This window comes from Camelus bactrianus, chromosome 9, assembly GCF_048773025.1.
Source record: "Camelus bactrianus isolate YW-2024 breed Bactrian camel chromosome 9, ASM4877302v1, whole genome shotgun sequence".
In the NCBI taxonomy this organism is placed as follows: domain Eukaryota; kingdom Metazoa; phylum Chordata; class Mammalia; order Artiodactyla; family Camelidae; genus Camelus; species Camelus bactrianus.
Genome location: NC_133547.1, coordinates 1,959,501 through 1,983,189, shown reverse-complemented (window position 1 = coordinate 1,983,189; position 23,689 = coordinate 1,959,501). Strand labels below are relative to the sequence as shown.

The 23,689-nt window shown below is 49.4% G+C and overlaps 1 protein-coding gene across 3 annotated transcripts; it reads left to right on the top strand.

Annotated features, from left to right (window-relative positions):
* Nucleotides 1-242: 242 nt before the first annotated feature.
* LOC105074507 (zinc finger protein 28 homolog) lies at nucleotides 243-22,213 on the top strand. 3 transcript variants are annotated; one of them, XM_074368972.1, is made up of 8 exons: nucleotides 244-849; nucleotides 1,347-1,438; nucleotides 9,270-9,396; nucleotides 9,508-9,603; nucleotides 11,227-11,372; nucleotides 12,090-12,207; nucleotides 12,513-12,608; nucleotides 15,971-22,213. In XM_074368972.1, the coding sequence occupies exons 1-8, from the start codon at nucleotides 642-644 to the stop codon at nucleotides 17,674-17,676; spliced, it is 2,589 nt and encodes an 862-aa protein (XP_074225073.1). In that variant the 5' UTR covers nucleotides 244-641; the 3' UTR covers nucleotides 17,677-22,213. The 3 variants fall into 3 exon arrangements, with proteins under 3 accessions (XP_045377904.2, XP_074225073.1, XP_045377905.2); XM_045521949.2 differs by lacking the exon at nucleotides 244-849 and adding an exon at nucleotides 1,517-1,568 and having other exon boundaries at nucleotides 1,361-1,438; XM_045521948.2 differs by lacking the exon at nucleotides 12,513-12,608 and having other exon boundaries at nucleotides 243-849.
* Nucleotides 22,214-23,689: the final 1,476 nt, after the last annotated feature.

Genomic DNA, 23,689 nt, shown 5'->3' with positions numbered 1-23,689 from the left:
CACACGAGTCATAATCACATTCTAGACACTGACAAGACCTGGCTTGCCCTGCGCGCCCACCCACTCTGTTGGGTGACACCCGCTAGATGAGCGCTCCAAGGGCCACGCTTACCTGCCCCGCCCAGCGCCGTCATCGTCATCGCCGAGGCCCCGCCCCTCGCGGTAAGCCCCGCCCCCTGCTTGCACTCGCGACTGCGCTCCCTAAGCCCGGCGCGACTCCCAGAAGCCCTTGGGGCGCGGTGCTGTCTCTCGGGTGTCCTGCACTTCCGGCCGGCCTGGTTCCGGTGTTGACAACTTGGCGGGAGGCCGCGATCTGGAAGGGAGGGAGCGACCGGCCCGGGGTGGAGCCGACGGACGCTGTGTAGATCCAGGAGGGCCCTCGGCTCGCCGCCCACCCTCCTGTCGGCGGCTCCGCGACGCAGGCCGGGACTCAGTTTCCCAGAGGGCGCCGCGGCGGGAGGACACGCCCACTTCCGGCGGCGGTGTGGCCCAGGTTCCAGCGGGCCGGAGAGCTGCGGGGTCGGCGTCCCGCCGGGAGCGGCGCGGCGTGGTACCCTCTGGATGCCGGGCGTGCCCTGGCGCGTGGGTTGTGTCCGCGCGGCCCCTGGGTTGGGGGGAGCGTGTGCGCGCTCGGCGGCGACATGCGGGGGGCGGCGAGCGCGGCGGCCAGCGAGCTGGGGTCCCCGCCGCGGCGAGGCGCCCCCCGCACAAAGCCCGGGGCGGGCCGAGGCCGGACCGCGGGGACCCCAGCCTCTCTCCCCCACACTGCTCGGGGAAGGCCACGCTCACTAAATGGACTCATATCCAAGGGCCAGCGAGGAGCGGCGACCACGGGGCCTGAGAACGCAGGTGAGGGTGACAGGTGGCCGGGAGCGGACGGGGGCGAATTCATCCCCTCAGGGTGAGGAGAGGGTGGGATCTCGGGACAGGGATCTCTCGGTGCACAAGTGCCAGTGAAATACTCCGTAGACTTCGAAGCTGGTGGATCAGGGCATCCAGAGGCTTGGAAGTTCGACCCTAGAGCATCAAGCAGCGGTGCAGGGGGAGACCTTGACTTGCCCTGGGTCACCCTAACCAGACACCTCCCTATTTCGATGCTCCCGGAGAGAACTCCCCCCAACACACCTCCCGTGGCAGCCCCCAGGTAGTGTAGTGATCGTATCCCAGCTTCCCCTTCAGAACTGGCCCCATCTCGCTCATGCCGGAGCATCTGACTCCACCGGTTGAATCTGTTTCTGATTTATGGTTGTCATTTAAAGCTCAGCAGTAAGGAAGCGTCTCCAGGCTGGTGATTCAGGAGCGTGATGTAGACCTGGTTTCTAGCTACCCCGTTTTTCTTCCCCCAGCTCAGCCTTCCAAGGACACTGCCCTTCTCCGGCAGAGGAGGCACAAGCCGGAGGCGGCAGGGACAGGAATCAATCGGAAAGCCATGCCCCAAGTAAGTTGGCATTCCCCCCCCCCCCCCAAATGCAAGCTTGCTTTTCAGGACTTAATAATGTTTATTTTCTTTTAAAAGTTTTCAGTAAGAGAACTGTCGGGAAAGCTGGTTCCCATTTCCTCACATTCTGGTGAGTGATGGGCTACAGAGATAGCCCAGGGCCTCCCTTCTTGCTTCCCCTTCAGCCTGTTCAGTGTTTGTTCTTCACCGAAGAAGTGATTTCAGCCCCTCCCTGTGCCGCTTTCCTCAGAGGGGCACTGATGGAGCGGAAGGGTACTCCTTAAGGCAGACAGGACAACCCCAGTACCTGGTTGCTTTGGTGTTGTTTGTGCAGCCTCTGGAGAAACAGATGACCAGACCCCAGCCCCTGCTCCCAGGGAGCTCACAGCCTGTTGGTGGCGAGTCATGGAAGCGTACAGGACTGTGAGTGTGCGTGCTCAGACCAAGTCATGTGAGAGTGGGCCCAAGGGACTTTTGGCTTCTAGTCGCTTCTGGGGGAAGGGCAGGCAGCCTTCACCAGGGAGGTGATTTTTGAGCCGTGCTTTGAAGGGGATGGAGAAGTTTGGCAGGCAGAAGAGGGAAGAGTGGCACCGGCACAATGTGAAAGACTGTCTTTTCTCCCACTTGATCGTGTTGCTTCTTAGAATGCTGATAAATTTTCCGTCTGTTTGTGTCAGCTGTGTCTCCTAAGTCTGTCGTAGCCTGCTCCTGAATATGTAAGCCAGGTTCCAGTTGCCCAGATTGCACAGGTTACCAGTGACCTCCACACTACCAAAGGCAGTGCTCGATTTCTAGTCTCTCTTGACCGTTACTGGCATTTGAAATAATTCAGGGTTGGCCAGCTTTTGCTGTAAAGGGCCTGGTAGTAAATGTTCTAGGTTTTGCAGGCTGTGAGGTCTCTACTGCAGCTATTCTACTCTGCCTTTTGGAGCTAAAGCAGCCACAGACAATATGTACATGAATGGGTCGGGCTGTGCTCTAGTAAAACTTTATTTACAAAAACAGGCGACTGCCAACCCCTGAAAGAGCTCGCCCAGGCCCTCCCACGTTCTCTGACTTCTCAGCTGTCACTGCTGGTTCCTCCGCACCTGCGTCTGGGTTCTGTTCCTGGCTCTCTCTTCCTGTCTGTCTGTACATCTTCCCCTGGGGAGGTCAGCCTGTTCTTACCTGTACAAACTGGCCATGGCTTCTCCCAGTTCACCTTTCCAGCCCAAACCTCTCCTCTGAGCACCTGACTCCTCCACTTGGATGTTGAATAGGTAACTCAAAGCTTACACATCCAGACCCAAATTTCTGAGATTTCCCCCAAACCAGCCCCTTCCACAGTCATCTCCATCACAGTCTGTGGTGGTTTCATGCTCGCAGTTACTCAGTTTCATGCCCTCACTTTGGTGTCATTCTCGTTCCCACATCTGGTCCGTTTGCAAATCCTGTCGGCACTATTTTCAGATTGGACAGGGAGTCTGACAGTTACCACCACGCCCATGCCCACACCCACCGCCTCAATCCTTATTACCCTCTCTTGAGCTTCTGCTTCCACTCATGACCCATGGTCGCCGCCCAGTGCAGCCACCGGAGGGGTCTGTTCTGTCAGTCTCTGCTCATGGTGCTCCAATGCTGTCTCCAAGTGAAGGCCAGATCCGCAGCGTGACTGACAGCCCCGCGTGACCCGGTCCTCTGTGCCTCTGACATGTGCTGCCCCCATCACTCACTTTGCTTTCTCAGAAGTTGCCTTCTCCCTCAGACAAGCTATGGAACTCTGAGCTCAGCTTCCTCATCTGTAAGCTGAAGATAGTTATCATTGCCTTCACGGAGTTGTGCGCATCAAAGGAGAACATTTTCGTAAAGCACACAGTAAGGGCTCAGTAAATGGACCGTTGTTGTTAGTTCTTTAGTTCTTTGGAGCTTTCCTCCCCACCTAAACACTGTGAAAGGCTTTTAACTGTTTTTCTCTAGTAGGAGTCTTGTTTCGAAAGATTTTGGTAATTATCAAAGATTTTATCCGTGAAGTGATAATTCACAGTCCCTTTACTAATCAAAATGTAACTGGCGTGCGGAGGTTTTTGCCTCCTTATCATAACTAATAGTCTCACTGAGTTCTTGTTATTCCAGCCAGAAGTGAAGACCTGCGATGTCGTAGCTGGAGCAGTGTGACGAGTTAGGCTCTCTGAAGTACTGCTTAGGGTCCGGGACTCACTGCTCCTCTTCGCCGGTTCTAGACTAGACCTTTCTCAATCTCAGCAGTTAGCTTCCTAACAAAAAATTAACATTAAACTGGGGTTCAGCTGGAGTCTCTTGAGACCTTGAGCTGTGCATAACTTGTTGTCTTGGAGATTCCAATCCATTGACTTGTATTGTCCTGTTTCAGGCTTTAGTGCCAAAGAGTTAAAACTAATGGCAAAAAAACCCCAAAAAACAAAACAAAAAAACTTCTCATTTTCCTACTCACCCTGTCTGAAATTTCACAGCCTTCCATCCACATTCCTCACATTCCTCTTCCCTGCTTTACTTCTTAAAGACTCAGCACTTTTCAGCATACTGTATATTTTACTTAATTTATCTGGTTTTCTATTGTCTGATTCCGTTACTACAAAGTACACTTGACCCAGGCAGGGATATTGGATAGTTTGGCCCCAGCGCATGATACAGAAAGTATTTGGTGAATGAATGTGTGAATATAGCCTTAAAGTTCTCTTGGAGCCAGTGTTTCATTATTTAGTATAACAAGAATATTTATACCTGAAAATGTGCTTTATCTCTGATTATTTCCTATAAATATATTCCCAAAAGTTTTTCTTAACTAGTGGGTTAAAGTTTACCAAACCTACATGAAATCAAAACACGTTAAAAATTATGTGTGAGTGGGGAGGGGATAGCGCAAGTGGTAGGGAACATGCTCAGCATGTACGAGGTCTTGGGTTCAATCCCCAGTATCTCCTCTAAAAAGAAGTAAACCTAATTACCTCCCTACCCTGCCAAAATGAAAAAAAATTAAACAATATAATAATTTTTTTAAATTTAAGAAATAAACTAATGGAAAAATTATGTGTGGATGGAACAGCAATAAGGGCCTCAAAAGCTAGCATTCATCCTTTTAAAAAAAGTAAATGTCAGTAAAAAAACTTACTACAAATTTTTCATTTGTGTACTTTAAAAATTAATTGAACTGAGGTCGCTCTCTTGCCTTCTGAGACGGCCTGCACTCCATGGACTGTGTATCTACCTTTACTTTCACCTTAACTGTAAGCATCCCTACCCGCCCCGTACATCTTTCTAAATAAATCCACTTTTACTCAAAAAAAAAAAAAAAAAAACCAAAAAAATCTTTAATGCGTTTAGTTCCTGTAAAATAATTTTTATTCATTTTTTTCCTGTAAAATAGTAACACAAAATAATTTTTGTAGGGATAAGGGTGCTGTTTGGTTTTTGTTTATTTTTAAAGTCTCTATCTCCTCTTTATTACAACGGAGACTTAAAGCCCCTTACATCGGGTGCATATTCTGTCCCCTGGGTTTTCTCTGGGGTGTCGTGTGACACTGTGAAACCTGTTTGAGAATCTACACATTTACCTGATGGCAGCAGGAAATGAGAACAGAACCTGCACCTTTGGGAGTGTTTTGTGCCCTCATGAATGAAGCAGGTTAATCCAGACATCAGTTGGAGACACTTTGTTTTATCTGAAAGCCCCGCTGTCCGGTGGGTTTGGTTCACTGTCAGGGTGGAACCTTCCAGTTGGGGAGGGCAGTGGAATGGTCATAAGTGTGGATCTTGCAGGCAGACCACTGGGCTTTAGAAGCTGGTTCTGGCATCTCATTGCTGTGTAACCTCAAGACGGCTTCGATGAGCACGCTTCCTTCGTCTGTAACAATGGGCATGATAACTACCTAAAGCTTCTTAAAAGGATTCGTTAAACTAAATACATGTAAAGTGCCTCCAACAAAGTGAAACGCCTGGCACATGGTAAGAATTTAGCAAGCGTTCGCTCTCAGCACCTTCGTGTTGTCGTGATCGCTTTAGAAATCCACGCGCGAGCCCCACGGGTGACGCACGCTTACAGAACAGTGCGTGTGTGGACCAGAGCTGGCAAACTGGATGGTGTGCCAAATGCGGCCCACGGCATCTTGTCGGAGAGCTCTCGAGCTACAGCGGTTTTTATTTTTCAGCAGTTGGGGGAAAAAATAATATGAAAGTTATTTTATGACACGTGAAAGTTACTGAAATTCACATAAGTGAAGTGTCCTCGGAGCACAGCACACTCGGTCATTTCTGTCGTCTGTGGCGGTGTTCACGCTACAAGGGCAGAGCTGAGTAGTGGTGACAGACACTGCGTGGCCCGCAGAGCCTGGAACATTCACTTGCTGGCCCTTCACGGGAGCCTTTGTGAGAGCGCGGACTGTGGAGCCAGGCTGCCGTGCCCACGGCCATGGCTCTACAGTGGCTGTGTGCTCTCAGGCAGGGTCTTCTGTTGGGTGCTCGTCTGTTAAGTGAGTGCCAGTGCTGACTGTCAGCGTTGCTGTGGGGATTAAAGAAGCTTAGATGTTACACGCTGACCCACGAACAGCAGAGGCTTGAACTGCGTGGCCCGCTTCCATGCAGATTCTTTTCCGGTGGTAAATACCGCAGTCCTACACCGTCAGTGCTGGCTGAACCCATGAGTGTGGAACTGCAGGTGCAGAGGCTGACTATAGGTTGTTCGTGGATTTTCAGCTCCGAGGACGGTTGGAACCCCTAACTCGCATTGCTCAGGGGTCAGCTGTTCGTGGAATTGTGTCTGGAGTGCCGTCAGTGCTGTGATCTCACTGTTACTGTTTACAGCGAAACGTATTTGCTAACTCTCTTCCTCCCGTGGGCTGCTGTCCCAGAACACCGCAGACAGAGTGGCTTATAAACAACAGAAATTCATTTCTCACAATCCAGGAGGCTGGGACGTCCAAGATCAGGGTGCTGGCTGATCCTGTGTAGAGGCTGGTGAGGACTCTTCCTGGTTCACACGTGGTGCCTGCTCGATGTGTCCTCAGATGGTGGGAGGGGCGAGGAGCTCTCTGGGGCCCTTCTGTAAGTACACTAGTCCCATCCAAGAAGGGTGGCCCTCCCAAAGGCTCCACCTCCAAGTAATGTCACACTGGGTATCAGGACTTCAACATAGGAATTCTGGGAGGACACAAACATTCCAACAGAGCACCAGCAGGAGTCAGCGATTTGGTACGTGCGGGGCAGTCTGTGTAAACTGGGAAGATGTCTTGAAGGGATATGCACATACTGTTACCTTGGGGTCCCTCTGGAAAGTGGGATTAGAGAGGTGGAGAGGGGGACGTTCAGTGCCTCGGCCTCACGGCCAGATGCGCCAGCTCGTAGAGTCACTGCTGCCCAGGGGCGTTGTGAGAGTCGCTCAGCGAGACGCGTGAGCACGTCTTTGCGCGAGGCTGACGAAGCAGTTCTTGGCTGTTTCCTGCAAGAACGACCCCACGGTCCACGGGGCCTTTCCGTCTCTCCCTCAGGAGAGCCATGCATCGGGCCGTCTTCCCGCAAAGCAAGATGTCACTTACAGGAGCCTCTTGCCTTGTCTCTACACGGTGCGGTTAGAAGTGTCTTCAGAGTTGGTGCGGGTTAAAGTGTGATAATGTGTTATTCGACAGACACCAGACCTCCAGGGGACTTTGGTTTCCAGTAGTGTGATGGCAGCCTTTAAACAGGAAGACCGGGCTGTTGGTCAGCTCGCTGCAGCTAGCGTTCGTTTAGTGCTCACACGGCGCCTCTCGCGTCCTGAGTGTTGTGCATGTGCCCTTGTTTAACCCACGTCGCCGTCTGTGAGGTTGGCTTTGTTGGTTTTTTTTCTTTTTCTTTTGGTATGGGGAGGTAATTAGGTTTGTTTGTTTTAATGGAGGTGCTGGGGATGGAACCCAGGACCTTCTGCATGCTCGGCACGTACTCTTCCACTGAGCTACATCCCCTCCCACCCCCGGTTTTGTTGATTTTTCCATTTTAAAGTGGAGAACTGAGACCCAGTGGGGTTAAGTAACTAGCTGGGGTTTCAGAGCTGGTGAGTGGCCAGAACCCTGAGTTCAGCCTTTGCGGGGGTCGGACTTTGTTGCCCGTTGACTTGAGTCTGTGCTTTGACGCTCCCAAGGTTGCATCAAGTCCTTTAAATCTGCCTCTGTCCAGCCACAGATTCCAGAGGTCAGCATTCGAACTGAGTAAATGTTTAAAATACATTGGAATGTATCAGAATTGTAGGCGGAAATCACAAAAATATGCTACATAAAATTTCGCCAACAGGAGATGCGCCGCAGACCCGGCCGTAAACAGGCTCGTGCGTCTCTTTGATTGGCCCCACGTCTGAGATGGCACCTTGATTCTTTTTTTTTAATTGAGGGGTCATTGATGTACAATATTACGTAAGTTTCAAGTGCATGACATGCTGATTCACGATTTTTAAAGCATATACTCCATTTATAACTATTATAAAATACTGGCTGTTTCCCTCTGTTGTGTAATACGTCTCGATTCTCAAAGACATTTGTATTAATTAAAAGCTTTATGGTATTTTTCATTATTAGACACTCATCTTTATTTCAGAAAAAAAGAGTTTTGTTAGTTGTTTTAAATGAACACTCACTGGGTACTGGACGCTAAAAGTAAACAAAAAGCCTTCATGCTTAGTTTGGGGTTTAGTTGTGCTTATCTTTTGAGGTTCACCTCCAGGTTTATTTCCTCATTCCTGTGTTGCTCAGCCACTCCCATGACCTCGTGGTGGAAAATGCTCTGGTACCTACTGTGCATAGAACAATTTGGCCTCCATTTTTATTGTGGTTTTTTAATTTAAAAAATTTTTTTAGTTTTTAAGTTAAAAAATCTTTTTGTTGAGGTATAGTCAGTTTACAATTTTGTGTCAATTTTTGGTGTACAGCACAATGCTTCAGTCATACATGAATATACATATATTCATTTTCATATTCTTTTTCACTGTAAGCTACTGCAAGATATTGAATATACTTCCCTGTGCTATACAGGATAAATTTGTTTATCTGTTTTATATATACCAGTCAGTTATCTGCAAGTCTTGAACTCCCAGTTTATCCCATCCCAGCCCCCCCAAATATTTTATTTATTTATTATTGTATTATTTTTAATTATTTTGGGGGGAGGAGGTAATAAGGTTTATTTATTTTCAGAGGAGGTACTGGGCATCGAACCCAGGACCTTGTGCATGCTAAGCACATGCTCTTCCACTGAGCTATACCGTCCCCCCTATTGTTTTGAATTGATGTTAGCTATTTCTCTTTCGCGCTTTCACCTCCATTCACCTGTGCAGAATTGCCAGCTCTCCATGGGTAGGGGCTGTTTTTCTCTTTTCTCTGGAGTTCATGGCATAGTGATTCCAGCAGCCCAATAGTTAACTGGATTTCCGAGGCACTGGATATTGTTACCTAACGTCTGACCTAAGAGGAGGCGGAGGAGGTCCTCTCAGACCCCCATGTGAGTTTGCGTGGGCTGGGTGCTGAGGCGGCGTGGAGGCCGGAGCTCACGGCGGAGGGCTCAGCAGAGCTGGTTCTCCTGAGGCCTGTCTCTGGCTTGCAGGCGGCCGCCCTCTTGCTGTGACCTCACGTGGCCTGCGCTCTGCACGCAGTCCCTGGGTTCTTCCTCCTCTTACAAGCACACCCATCAGACTGGATTAGAGCCCAACTATACAACTTCTTGACTTGTGATCACCTCTTTTAAGGCCCCGTCTCCAAACGCAGTCACGTTCCAGGTACCGGGGGTTAGAGCTCTGACGCAGGCGTGTGGAGGGCACGGGCACTGGCCGAGCAGGAGCCTGGTTTTGTCCTTCCAGGGCTTGGTGACATTTGGGGATGTGGCCGTGGACTTCTCCCAGGAGGAGTGGGAGTGGCTGGACTGCGCTCAGAGGACCCTGTACAGGAGTGTGATGCTGGAGAACTACAGGAGCCTGGTCTCGCTGGGTAAGGGCCCCTCACGCTGCATCACCGTGCCCTGCACCCGCCCGCTCCTCTCCCTCCAGACAAGGACAGATGCCCAGCACCACCACGCCCCATTTCTTCTTACGTATGTAGGACTTTGCGTTTCTAAGCCCGAGATGATCTCGTCACTGGAACAGAGGAAAGAGCCATGGACGGTGAAGAGAAAGTGGACGCGAGGCCAGTGCCCAGGTGAGCGTGGGAGAGCTTGGGGTGAGGCCTCGGCGGTCATAGCTCTGCGCCCGCAGACACATGGGACTGTCAGCAGATTCTTCCTGAGCCTCCCGGCTGGGGGAAATAGAAGCCTCGCGAGCACCGGCTTCCCGAGTTTTCCTTCTCCTCCATCCCTTCTCCCCATCTCTGCTCCCCTCCCTCCAAACATAACCCCCTGGCCTCTACTCTGGGCCACATCTTCGTGCCTCTGCGGACTCTTGAATCATCTGTGTTCTTTCAAAGTCTTTGGCTGATTCTGATGTAGTATTTCCTGTCTTATTTCTCTTTGATTGAATGACTTTCATTCATGGACTTCTTTTAACTGACTTCTACTGAGTGTCAGCTTTGCGTGAGGCCATCAGGTGCTGGCTGGGAAGGTGAGTGTAAGCCACTGAAGAACTAAGCAGCCCACAGGGGAGCTGAGACATCCTGCACATACAAGTCCTACGAGTGATGGGTGATAACGGGGGTTTGAGAGGCAGAAGAAGATCATCCCCGGTTTCAGGCCAGGGAAACAAGAAGCGAGAGTGGAGCCTTGAGCAGAAGTGTGGCAGTGAGAAGGCAGAGGCTGGTAGGCGAGGGGACCGTCTGTGCTGGGGCGGCCATCCACCCGGGGTTCAGTGGACTGCCCTGTGCAGACGGGCTGCGCGCAGGTGGGCAATGCCTCCCGAGGAGGGAACACCGTCCTGGTTGGATGGGGTGTCCTTGCACGTGTTGTGATGGTGCTTACAACACTTGGGGCACAGGGATTCCAACCACAGCGTTGTCTCTGGCGCAGCAGGTGAGTCAAGCCAGACAAGGGCTTGGAGCTGCAGGTTCCTTTGGAGGCCGCTGTCGTAGGGAGTGGCTGCAGTTTCTAAGCAAGTGTGCCTCTTGGGAGGGTTCCAGTCACACTTCGGAGGGAAAGTCTGTACTGACCAGTCAGTATAAGCTGTGATGACTCGTGGGCCGTCGTGCGGCCCAGGAGAACTGGAGTGGCGTCTGGGGGAAGTTCTCCCCTTGCCATCGTGCGAAGTCGCCTGCGCTGAGCTGGCTTTCTGAGAGGAGACTGCTTTTCCCTTCTGCTGATCCTTCCTCTCTTGCTGAGACCCGAGTTGATTTTGAAGACGTGCACTTTTAAGGCCAGGATCTTAACATGGACTAGTTAGCACTGTAATGAAAAAGGAGACGTTATTTAAGGGAAAAAAAAGAAAAGCTAGAGACGTTTTCACTAAATAAAATGGAGCAAGAGACAAAGCGAGACTCGCTCGTATCAGGGTGGTGTCGCGCTTCCTGCTTGGCCACCGCCCACTTGGTCTGCGTTGGCCGCGTTTCCGCAGATTTAAATCTTCGCGAGCTGTCTCATCTCTCGCTCTTCAGCTTGTCTGCCCAGTCCCCTGCCCAAAGCACAGTGCGCGCTACTTGCTTAACTTTTAGGCGAGAAAGCTCAGGTTGTATCCCTTAAAGCTACGCAGATTTGGGAGTGTAAGGCCTGTCGGCCCTGTGGAAGCACTTTCCACACAGTGTGCGCTTCTGAGGGGTTTTAATTCACCCGATGACGGTTTTGGTGGTTTTCTTCATAGTAGTACGTAACGAAAGAGAGACCTTCTTAATGTCTTTCAGACTCAGAGGCTGTGCCGGAGACCAGGGAGTTCTGTCCGGAGAGGAGCCCGCGTGCGGAGAGGCTGGCGGAGAGCCTGACGAGCCCGGGGCGCCCCGCGTCGGGGCAGAGCTCCTGGGGCTACGGTGCTCGGTTTGAGGGGCGGCCGGTGAGTCAGGAGGCAGCGGGGGCTGAGACACACTGGCAGTAACTTGCAGGAGGTGGGCTCTGCAGGACTTCCGTCGGGTGTTTACAGAGGCAGGGAGTCCCGGTAGCCTCCTTGTTTCAGTGGGACAGGGTGAGCGGACACAGCGACCCTCATCAAGAAGCCCCTCTGTGGGAGAGACGGCGTTGCGGTGGCCGGTCCTGTGTGAACACGGGGCTCCCTGTAGGCAGAGCAGCCCCAGAAGAGAGAGAACACGCAGTCCCCACACACGAGGGAAGCGGGGCAGTGAGACAGAAACGGGTCTGTTTAAACCAGAAGCATTCAGTGTGGAATGAATGAGAAAACTGAGCAGGATCCCAGCCCTTCCTTTGCATCAGGGTTTCACCTGAGGGAAAACCCTGCAGACCTAGTTGGATAATGTGTGTTGACCTGGGGAGGCCTTCCCCGAGCTTCAGAAAATCCACACTGTGTGTAAATTCATTCTCCTCCACGGAGTTACAGCTTCTCCGTGGCAGAAGCAGTCTGCCCTGTTTTTCTTCCTGTTTTTTCCACGCAAACATCCACGAAGTCGCTAGCTCAGTCGTTACGTGACCTGGATCACGCAGAGCCTAGTGGGGATTCTCGGTACAGAGCGCCTCTCACGGCTGAGGCCCAGGCCGCCCTCCACAGCCCCCGCGGGTTCACCAGCGTGGCTGGAGACGGGCGCTTGCGCTGTTTCAGGGCTTGGCGACCATCGCGGACGCGGACACGGCCGCAGACGTCTCCCGGCAGCCAGACCCAGCCCAGCCGAGTCTCTGTGAGGATGTGATGAGGGAGGACCACGGTCTGGGGCGCGCAGGTAAGGGTGCTCCTCTCCTGAGCTGACCCGTCAGGGCCCCAGTTCTTGGCCTCGGCGCCGAGTTGTGTGTGTGTCGGGAGGGGTGTCTTCTGAAGGGCTGGGCTGGATCTACTCCCGATTCTTAGAGAGTTTGACTCTGGGGGGTTGAAAGTGTCTTCATCGCACTTGAAGCATCCTCTTCAGCATCTTTCAGATACTCCTCGCTTTTCTCTCTGCTTTTTCCTGTAACAAAACACTTTTCCATCGAAGCCAAGGAGCTGGCTGGCTGCTTAAGAACCGAACCCCGTGTCTTTTCCCACATGCAGGACGTGGTGTGTCTCAGCCTGGTCTGGCTTCTTTGCTGGCGCCCGGGAAGGAGCCCTGCACAGCAAAGAGAGAGCTGGCAAGAGGCCTGTCCCCAGGTGAGCCTGGGGGGCCAGGGTGGAAGCGCCTCTGCGGCTCAGAGTGTAGCTTCCACGAAAGGCCGCGTGCTGGCTGACGTGCAGAAGGCCACACCTCGTCCTCGGGTCTCGAGACAAGACCAAGGTCCGGGTTTGCAACATGATAATCTTTCCTCCTCCTCCTCCGCCTCCTCTTGGGTGGTGACTCCTCCCTGTGGCGTTGCTCCTGTCCTTGGCCGCTCGGACGTGGATCCGCCCCTTGGTTCCCCAAGTAGCCTCTTCCTGACCCTGCTGTGCTTCTGAGCTGTCCTCCAAAGGTGTGTGGTCTTCGTGATCAGGTGGCTGCTCACTTCCTGAGGCATCCGTTCCAGAAAGAATCACGAACTGAAATTATCTGCAGGAGCCCCCCACTTGGCCCGGGCAGGCGATCGGAGGGAGGGGCAGTTCACACCTCTGTCGTAAACCACCAAACAACCGCTAAGATGTGTGCGTGGATGAGTTGCGTGAGTGGAGTTGGTGAAGTTTCCAGCAGGGCATTGCAGAGGCAATGGAGAGGGTCCCCTGGGGGCCTTGTTCTGGTCGGGGAGGGCGGGCGGGTGTCGGACTGCAGCAGGTCTGAGGGGAGGCTCTCTTCCTCTTTTGATACCCAGGGAAGAAGGAGAAACTTCTTTTGAAAATAATGGTTCGGAGACAGTGTAATCTTGTCACCTGTCTGGGAGGAGAACGCAGAATCATGACCCTAATCACAGCACGTTGACGCTGCGGCGTGGGCCCCTTCAGGCCCCTATGAACACGGAGTTTTCCCAGAGTAGAAATGAGAGAGTGCACTGGGCCCCGCGTCCCGACGTTTCCACGTGCTCGCCGTGCTCTGCGCGTGCTGCTCAGTTAGGTCACTTCACATCTCTCGGTATCACAGACGTACTTCGCGTAGGCGCCTGTGTGCATTTTGGGGGTTGCTGCATCCCTGGTTGTGAACGTCTGCCAGGCTTTGGGAGTTTTGTCCTTTGAGTGACTCCGGCAGCGACCAGATGACTACATGTGGGTTTAATTGCATCATCACAGCGTTGAGTAATTGGGGAAAAATGTTGTGCTTATTATTTGGTGAAAGGTTATAGCCTAAGGTTATTTATTTTTTTTAATTATGAAAAAGGTTAACTACTTGCCCTAAATTTTGTTACTCTCTTCATCCTTTTGTAAAATGTCCCTCATTATATCCATTTTTCTATTCGTGTCTTAAATGTCTTCTTAACAGTCCTGGTGATTTTTCTTTTAATATAAACATACAAATTTTTTAATGTATTATCTCAAACTTTTTCACGTATAGTAGTAAGAGTTTTTGTTTTAACTAGTTTTTTAAATTGTGATAAGTAAAATTTTAAAAATTTATATAGTCTAATATATTATTTCTTTTATGATTTTCCATTTGTATCCTTAGAAACTAGACAGAAACTTCGTTTTTTAAGTGGCTGTCTAATATTATAACATACAGAAATACCGTAACTTACGTAACTTTTACTATTTCGTTTTACTAATTTACTGCTGAGGACATTTGAACATTGAGGTCTTTTCCGGCTTTTACCTGTAATAAACAGTGGTCCAGTTTGTTCATATCTCTCTGCGTGATCGGAGCATGCATGCTTCTAGCCTTTCACAGCTGTAGTGCTGTGGTAGCGATGGTGAACAATGTATGACAGTCCTGTTTCCAGACGTCTTCACCATAGTGAGTGTTTCTTGTTTTTTTTTTAATGTTTTCCAAGCTGGGGGGTGAAAGTTGAGTCTTGTTTAGTTTTTATTTCACAGACTCCCTGTGGTGGTGAGGATGTACGCCCGCAGATCCGCGTAGGGTTTACGTCCTGTGGGCGGTGTGTCTGCTCCTCCCCGCGTTGCTGCTGGGCCGCATTTCCTTGCCTTTGTGTGGTAGGCCTGCCCATCTTGTCTTATAAATGTGGTGCATTTTTCCCAGCTCCATGTGCCCTGTGAGTTTGCGTGTGGTGTTTCTCACCACTCGGTGTTTTAAATTGGGTGGTACCTTCATTTATAGAGGCCTTAACTGTGATTTTTGTTTCCATCGTGGTTGTGTTACTGCCATTTGTGCCGCACAACAGCTCTGCTTGGCCTTGCTCAGTCTCCCTCCTTTCTACCCGTGAACACACTGAGGCTGCCCGTCCGTGGCCCCAGGCGGCCTTCCCGTGTGTTTAGGGCTTCTTCATTTCATTAAGCAACGTGGTTTTGTAGTTTTCGGTGTATAATCTTGCACCGTTTTAGGCAACTCTGTTCCTAAATAATTTATCTTCTCAGTGCTACTTTTCATGGACTTATTTTCATAATTTCCTTTTCAGATTGTTCATTCCCAGTGTATAGAAGCACAGCTGGCTTTTGTGTGTTGCTCCTGTATTCTGCGATTTTGATGAACTGATGGTTCGCTGTAGTGCTTGTGGATTCTTTAGGGTTTTCTATATGTGGGATCATGTTATCTGCAGCTTTACTTCTTTTTAATTTGGGTGCATTCTATTTCTGTTTCTGATTGCTCCGGCCAGAACTTCCAGTCCAGTGTTGAATGGAAGCTATGAAAGCAGGCATTCTACTGTCTTCTTACTGATCTAAGAAGGAAAGCTTACAGTGCTTAGATGTCATTTTAAAAAAGACTTTATTTTCCCTTTTTTTAAACCATCTTTCTCCAAACTTCTGACTGCACCATCTCCCCAGTATCACTTTTATCTCTATTTGTTGAGACATAACTATTGTTGCGCAGATTTTTGGTACATGCTAAGTGGCCCATAAGTGTGCGGTCTGAAATGAGACATACACTTGTTTAGTCATGTATACGATGTAAGTAAGTGTAGTATCAGCACTCGCTGTTTTTGTAAAACTAGTCTCCTCAGAATGAGAAATTAAATTGCAAGGCCTTCTCCGTTAATAAATGGCCAGAGGAGAAGTGAGGTGGAAGCAGGCAGGTAAATGTGAACACGGCCTTATGTGACTGCTGAGCTTGGCAACGTAGGTCTTGTCGACATTAGTAAAATGAGATACAGCTGACAGAAACACCAGTTCTGGTTGTAGGGGAACGACTGGGCTTTCCAGTCATCCTAATGAATGTTCTCGAACGCACCGTCTTTCTGAGCTTGGCACGCTTCTCGGAACAGCTGTTGTGCCGTGGTGACTGCCCGGGCGTGGGAGCAGCGTAGCCGCGCTGAGACAGGGGAGGGGCTCCGCGGGGCGTGGCCTGTAATTGTGGGAGGAGCGACTGCAGAGCGTTTCTACCACCCCTTACTCTGCTGACATGGAACTGATTCCACCACCCATATTTAACCTTTTTTCTATTCGCCCATCCTAGGTTCCTGTCTAAATGTTTGTTTCTTCTTTATTTTCATGATGTCTTTCAGGCCAGCGACCTATACATGAGACCCAGGAACTATTTCCAAAGCAGGATTCCTTTGCTGAAGTGGCAACAGACAGAACTTCAGACACTGACCTGGAGTGTTCTGCTTTCAGAGGAAACTGGGATTCTGAGGGTCTGTTTGAAAGGAAGCTGGCAGGTCCTGAGACACAATTCAGGCAAGAGGCAGTCACTCATAGCAGAACCCTCTCTAAGGAAAGAGAGTGTACGTATAACAGATCTGCGAGGTGGTTCCCTTTGGACGTTTCAGAAGAGAGAGTTCATAGTCAGGATGCAGTTAAGAAAACGTTCCCCCAGAGTTCAGTGGTAATAAGACATGCAGGAATCTATGCAGGAAAAAAACTTTTCAAGTGTAATGAATGTAAGAAAACTTTTACCCAGAGCTCGTCCCTCACCGTTCATCAGAGAATTCACACTGGGGAGAAGCCCTATAAATGTGAGGAATGTGGCAAGGCCTTCAGTGACGGCTCGTCCTTTGCCCGACATCAGAGATGTCACACCGGCAAGAAGCCCTACGAGTGTCTCGACTGCGGGAAAGCCTTCATCCAGAAGACGTCCCTCGTCCGCCACTGGAGGTACTACCACACCGGGGAGAAGCCCTTTGACTGCATCGACTGCGGGAAAGCCTTCAGCGATCACATCGGGCTTAATCAGCACCGGAGAATTCACACTGGAGAGAAGCCGTACAAGTGCGACGTGTGTGACAAGTCCTTTCGGTACGGCTCCTCCCTGACCGTCCATCAGAGGATTCACACTGGAGAAAAACCGTACGAATGCGATGTCTGTAGGAAAGCCTTCAGCCACCACGCTTCCCTCACTCAGCATCAGAGGGTGCATTCGGGGGAGAAGCCTTTTAAGTGCAAAGAATGCGGGAAAGCCTTTAGGCAGAACATACACCTCGCCAGCCATCTGAGGATCCACACTGGCGAGAAGCCCTTCGAGTGTGGGGAGTGCGGCAAGTCCTTCAGCATCAGCTCGCAGCTGGCCACCCACCAGAGGACCCACACCGGGGAGAAGCCCTACGAGTGCGAGGCGTGTGGCAAGGCTTTCACCCAGAAGGCTCACCTCGCCCAGCACCAGAAGACGCACACGGGCGAGAGGCCGTACGAGTGCAGGCAGTGCGGGAAGGCCTTCAGCCAGAGCACCCACCTCGCTCAGCACCAGCGGGTCCACACCGGGGAGAAGCCTTATAAGTGCGTGGAGTGCGGGAAGGCCTTCGGTGACAACTCGTCCTGCACGCAGCATCAGAGGCTCCACACCGGCCAGAGGCCCTACGAGTGCATTGAGTGCGGGAAGGCCTTCAAGACCAAGTCATCCCTCATCTGCCACCGCAGGAGTCACACGGGGGAGAAGCCCTACGAGTGCGGTGCGTGCGGCAAGGCCTTCGGCCATCGCCAGTCCCTCAGCGTCCACCAGCGGATTCACTCCGGAAAGAAACCGTATGAGTGCCAGGAGTGCCGGAAGGCCTTCATCCAGATCGGGCACCTCAATCAGCACAAGAGGGTGCACACGGGCGAGAGGCCCTACGGCTGTAAGCGAAGCAGGAAGGCCTTCAGGCAGACCGCGCACTGTGCACGCCAGAGAACCCACGCTGGGGACTCGCCCGCACGCCCCTCCCGCCCTCCCGCATCAGACCCCGGGGACCTGTTGCCCAAGTTTCTCTGGAGCCCACCCTCGCTCCCGGCCCCGTAGTCCCCAGACAGCGCTCCTCAGGTGGACTACTCCAGCAGCTGAAAAACCGGTCCCTCTGCTCTCTTTGTGTTGTTCTGTTTTTGTCCTTTACAAGTTTGCTTTTCATGTTGCAGTCAGAATGTTGGTTGTTTATTTTTTAAGAGAAAATGTAATTCATTTACTCCTCATGTAAACACTTAGGTTGAGATCCTACAGGTTGGTTGCTGCATCAGATGTGCCCAGCACAGTGGCTGCCCATACCAGGTGTCCAGAAATACTAGCTCTTTTGAAAACCTTAATTTTGGACACTGAAGAGTTTCCCTAGTCGACTCTGACTAAGAATGATGGCTGGAGCGAAGCTAGGAGAAACCAGGTGGTAGGTCAGGGACATGGTTTCGGGATGGGCAATGAGGCTTTGCCTGTGTTGGTGGGAAACTTGATTCCGTGATGTTGAGTTAGTATGTGGCTTTTCATTTATCTGCGTGAGTGTGATGAGACCTTGTTGTGGGGAAATTACTGTAAGTCCGACCACAGTCTTACAGAGCGTGTGGAGAACGTGGGTGAGTAGTCCAGCTGCAACAGAAGAACTGTAAGTCACAAAAAGGCCAGGTTTGTACGCCTAAGGTTCAAACTACTGCCGTGTTACTCAAGAATTAGAAAATCTGGCACAATTTGATCCTTTAAAGTCACCTGGACTTGTGAATGAATTCTGTTAAACTTCCAAGGAACCACTAACCTTGAGGTAAACTGATCTAGACCATGACTTAGGGCCAAAGTCTCATTAACTGTTTTTGTATGGCCTATGATTTAATTTAAAAAATTTTAAATGAACAAGTGAAGAGAGTTAGAGTCTATGACAACATGAAAATTATATGAAATTTAAATTTCGGTTTCCATCAATAAAGTCGTATTGGCTCGCAGCCACGCTCATTTGTTCACATCCTGCCTGTGGCTGCTCTCCACTGGCGGCAGCAGAGACGGAGTTGCCTGCAAAACCTTGGATACTTACTGTCTATCCTTGTGCAGAAAAAGCTTCCCGACTCCTGCTCCAGTGCAGAGAAAACTACCTAAACGGTTCTAATTATTTCTGTGAGGGTAATACAACTCTCCCATCAAAAACAGAAACTGTAGAACAACTTATGAATTGAGGTGGAAGGGCGTTATTAAACTACTGAACAATAGAAAATATGTCAAAAGGAGAAATACGGCATTTTTCTAGAAGAAATAACACTGTTAAAACGTTTGTAAATTGCCATTCACAGCCGAGCCCCAGTAGGATGTTTGCTCTGACAGTTTTATAGTTGAAGCAGGACATTTAAAAAACATTTTGGCATATAGAGAGGGTAGTTTTTTCATTATTGGGAAATGATGTAACAGATGGTTATCCACTCTCCAAAAAAAAAAAAAAAAGGAGGAAGCACACTTAGACTGTACAAAAAAAGTAATACAACTCTGTATAGCACCGCTAGTTATGAAGTAATCTGTCAGAGGCAGGAAAAAGGTAGACTTTATTATGGAGCCATAGAAGACACGGACAAGAGAGTGAGCAGGCGTGTGCAAAGATTTAAACATCAGCACAGTGAAAGGTGCCAGAGAGATGTACAAGACAACAGGCAGAAAAACCCATAAAACGCGTGTGGAAGAATGTGTCATTCAGGAGCAGAGTGCTGTTAAACACACAGAGCAGCGCGGGAAGGTAACAGTGCATGCCAGCATGCGTGTCACGGTTGAACTCAAATGTATAAAGAAAACTTTCTTAACTCCACTGGTCAGGAAATTACAAATTGAAAGCAAATCTTCTTGACTCCAATGGATTAAAATCTAAGATTTGGATCGCGTCCTGTGCTGGTACCAGCACTGGTACACTGTTACCAGTGTGACTCTGTCTCTTCCCGTTTGGGCTGGCCAGGTGGCATGACTTTTATCAACATTATAAATGTGCAATCCTTTTGAAACAGTAATTCCAGGTCTGGAAATCTTGATCGCATTGGAATAAATAGACAGGTAAAAATAATGTTTACTGCAAAATTGTTTTAATATGACAAATAGAATTTCATTTTCCTGCCAGGCAGGCTGATTAAACTGTGATTATTCAGAACTGTATTGAGCAGTTAGTAGAAAGAGATTAATCTCTACACATACTCCTGTGGAGAACTGTCCGTGCACAGTATATTAAATGAAATATGTGATCTGCAGAACCTTACGTGTAAAGCAATCTTGTAGTCATAGAGTCAAAGTTAATATTGAATATATACGTGTGTGTGTGTGTGTGTGTGTGCATGTGTGTCTGCATACACACTTTTTCAGCATACATGTAGAAACCTGGTTTTGTCTTTACCACACTTTTCTGGCTTCTCCGTTGGCATTTTCTTCCTCCTGTATTGTCCTGGTGAACTGTCCGCACGTGTGGCTCAGTGAGGCCAGTCAGGGTTTTCATTCGTTGTGTTTTGGTTGGAGCCATGGGGCCGGTATCAGGCTTTATGCTTGGCCGTGTGGATGTTTTCTTTTGGTCATTCTTCATTTTGGTCGGTTGGGCCCCTTACTGTACCAGCCGTCACAGATACGGAATATTACTTCCTGGAGTGGAAATAGGTGGTACTGAGTCAGCCGTGGCAGCACCCTAAGGATACCTGCATCTCTACCTATCATTCTGACCCATTAAAACAGTCCCTGCTTCCTCGCGTCCTAGTTTTGTTCAGTTCTCCAAACCTTCGAGGTACCCATTATTCTTGTGATACTTAACTTCTAAGTTAGAGTCATCATCTTTTATTCTCAACCAAAGAAAGCTAGGATCTATAGAAACTGATATCAGAGGATGACTGTAGAGAAACCGGGTGTCAGGCACTGATATTCACAGGTCAGACGACAGACATTTGTGATCCCTGTTTTGTGTTGGGAATGGATGCTCATGATACAGCAGGATCATAAGCCCACTGCGCACGAGGGGCTGGATAGCTCTTATCAAAAACTAAAGGCGACGAGGCATGCTCGTTGCAGAAGTGTATGTGATGCTTGTTAAAAGTGAAAGGCCGCTTGAAATTCTGACCTGAAGGAGGACGTGGAAATCAGATCCTTTCCATGGCTGCGTTAGGATCATCTCGCCCCGTCTAACCACGGGGCTGGCAGTTGCTGAAAGCCACACGCAGCAGTAGATGTGGGTAGTTGCTGAGCCGTGATACTTCCTGGATTCCCGGCCTCGCCACTTCTCTTCAGTGAAGGTGAAGCGCCGGGAAAGATCTGCATCCATGTAACTGGGATGGGGCTGTCACAGAAGATTCTAGCATCTTAGAAAACTTCGACTTTCTCAAACCTTAAGAAACCTCCCTACCATTCTCTTCACCCTACTTCTCATGACGGAAAATTCTTGAGTCTGTTCTAGTCCCGCCGCTATTGCTTGGTTGGTAACCAAAATGACATAGTTTGAAATACAGAAAGATGAGGAGATTAATCACAACTGGAAACATTTAATATCCTTGGCTAACTCTACCATCGAAAATCTAGGACACATTTTTGGAAGTGTATTCTGAGAGTTAGAAATTACAGTGCACAATCGATAGGGACTTGAAAGAATTCAGGAGTTTGTAATGCTGGATTGGATCTTTTATGTCCGTACCCCTCTTCTTCTGCAAGGCCCCCTGTCAGGGTCTAACCGCCTTTCCATGTTCTTTAGACATGAAGCACCAGCATGTTCAGTTTTCCTTATGTCTCCTTCAGGTCCTGGGACTTCTCGTGAGAGCGGTTACACTTGGAAGGCACGGTGAAGCAGGGCACGTGTAGAAGCTGAGTTACAGGGCAGTGGTTACCTGTGAGAATACAGTGAAATGGTCGTAATTAACCCCTGAACTCTCAGGAATGCTCTCATAACTGATATTTTCCTTGTATTTAGTAATTGATCCATAGGGGTGAAACTGCGCTAGGGTTTTGTTTTTAATTAAAAACACTCATGGCCTGGCATCCAAGTCGCACTTTGCCTTGAGTCAATAGAAAGGGGACTGAATACTCTTGAAAGATTGTATTCAAAGTCAACTACGAACATTTCCACTGGAATTCCTGAAAGACTTACGTTTATGCTGAGTGAGGGCTTTTGGGGGGAATTCTTACCTCGTGTGGCTTACAGCAGGTCCACTGACCACAAGCCCACTCTGTGGTTATTCTCCCAGGTCCTGCGTACGCAGTATCTGTTAGTGATGCCTGTGACCTGCGTAGATGACCCAGGAAGCTTGTGCTTCCCTGTCTGTCGTCCGGAATGGATTCTGGAATGTGACCGCTACGGCTCATCCTGTGACTCTGTTGGTTCTAGTTGTGACTGTTTGGTTAGTTTTCTCCAGTGTGGTTTGATTAGGAGTGATGTGTGTCCCTTGGGGCGTGTTTACTAAGGAGAGGTTGTACTGTCCAGCTGGCTGAAGAGTCTTGATTGTATGGAGCCGCAAAACTGCAAGATGGAAGAACTAACTCTGGGCCCCTAAACCACTGTTTGGAGGAAAGCCTTCAGTCACTCAGGAACACCAGCAATGGATTATTATGTGAGTGAAAAATAAACTTATGTGTGTCCAGGTCACGACACTTGGGTTTTAACTGTGATAGCAGCTCTCATAATTCTATCAGTATGGGGTCTTTGACTACTGATAAAATCCCTGTCTTAACTCACTGAATCATAGAGTAAGAGCTGTGATGGTATATTTGTAAGCTGCTGTGTAACAAATTACCCTAAAGTTTAGGAGCTTAAAACAGACATACATTTATTATGTCACAACTTTTTTGGGTGAGAAATCCAGGCATGGCTTAGCTGGGTGCCTCTGGCTCCCAGGACCTCTCACAAGGCTGCAGTCAAGTTGTTGGCGGGTGCTGCAGTCATCTGAAGATTTTACTGGACGAGAGTCGTCTTCCAAGCTCACTCATTAAGACTGTTGGCTGGCTTTGGGTCCTCACTGGCTTTTGGCTAGACACATCAATTCCTTCCCACATGGGCAGCTCATAGCATGGCAGCTGGCTTCCTCGTAAGTGAGCAGGCAAGAGAAGGGTACCCAAGATGGAAGCCGAAGCCTTTGTGTAACCTAATACGACTAGTGACATCCCCTCCTCTTTGCACTTGGTAATTAAAAGTGGGTCCCTAGTTCCAGCTCACTCCCAAGGGGAGAGGATTACAGAAGGGTGTGAGTAGCAGGAGGCGGGGTCACTGGGAGCCACCTCCATGGCTGCCTACCACAGTGTGCCCTCTGGCCCTTGGTGATTCATGTCCCTTCCACACGCGAGTACGCTCATCCACTTTAAGGCCCTCCCCAAGTTTCATCTCGGCATCATCTCAAAGTCATGAATCCTGTCATCTAAATCAAGTCCAGGTGCTCATGAGGCTTACGAGGTTTCTTAAGTACAGTTCCTCTTGATCCGCAGACCTTTGGAAATAAATTATCTGCCTCCCCACCACCCCCAACCCAGGCACCACAAACACAGAGACACACACAGCCAACAGACTGAAGTCACTGGTGTATAGCAATCCTGAAATCTGACCAGAAAAATGTGTGGAAATTATCTGATTAGGTATCAAGTCCTGGGGGTATTCTCCATCCTCTGGATGCTTGGTTCTGCCATGTTTGCAGCTCAGTAGTTTTCTAATCTTGCTTACTGGCATTTGAATTTTGGAAATCTAATGGTCTCTTCATTTTATATCATCTCTGTCACTTCTCTCCAAGTTGGCAGTGCTAATTCTCTTAAAAACTTTGTGGACTAGGTGTGAATCTCACTAGGGTTCACCCCATTGGATAGAAGCCACAGTCATGAATCCCTGAGATAAGTTTTTAGAGGACTTGCCATTTAAATCAGAGTATCTGTAAGGATCCCCCTTAATCTCTTTCCAGAGCCTTTGTGTCATTAAACAGTACTCTGAGATACTGGCTTTGATCTTTGAGGTTCTAACAAAAAATTTTACAGTCACACCCTTAGTTTTCTCTCTAGACCAGTGTCCTAGCAAAACCCTGGAAGCCATTTCTTGATTTTAGCGTCGTCTGCTATCTGTGGAGGCTATGACTTTTCAAAA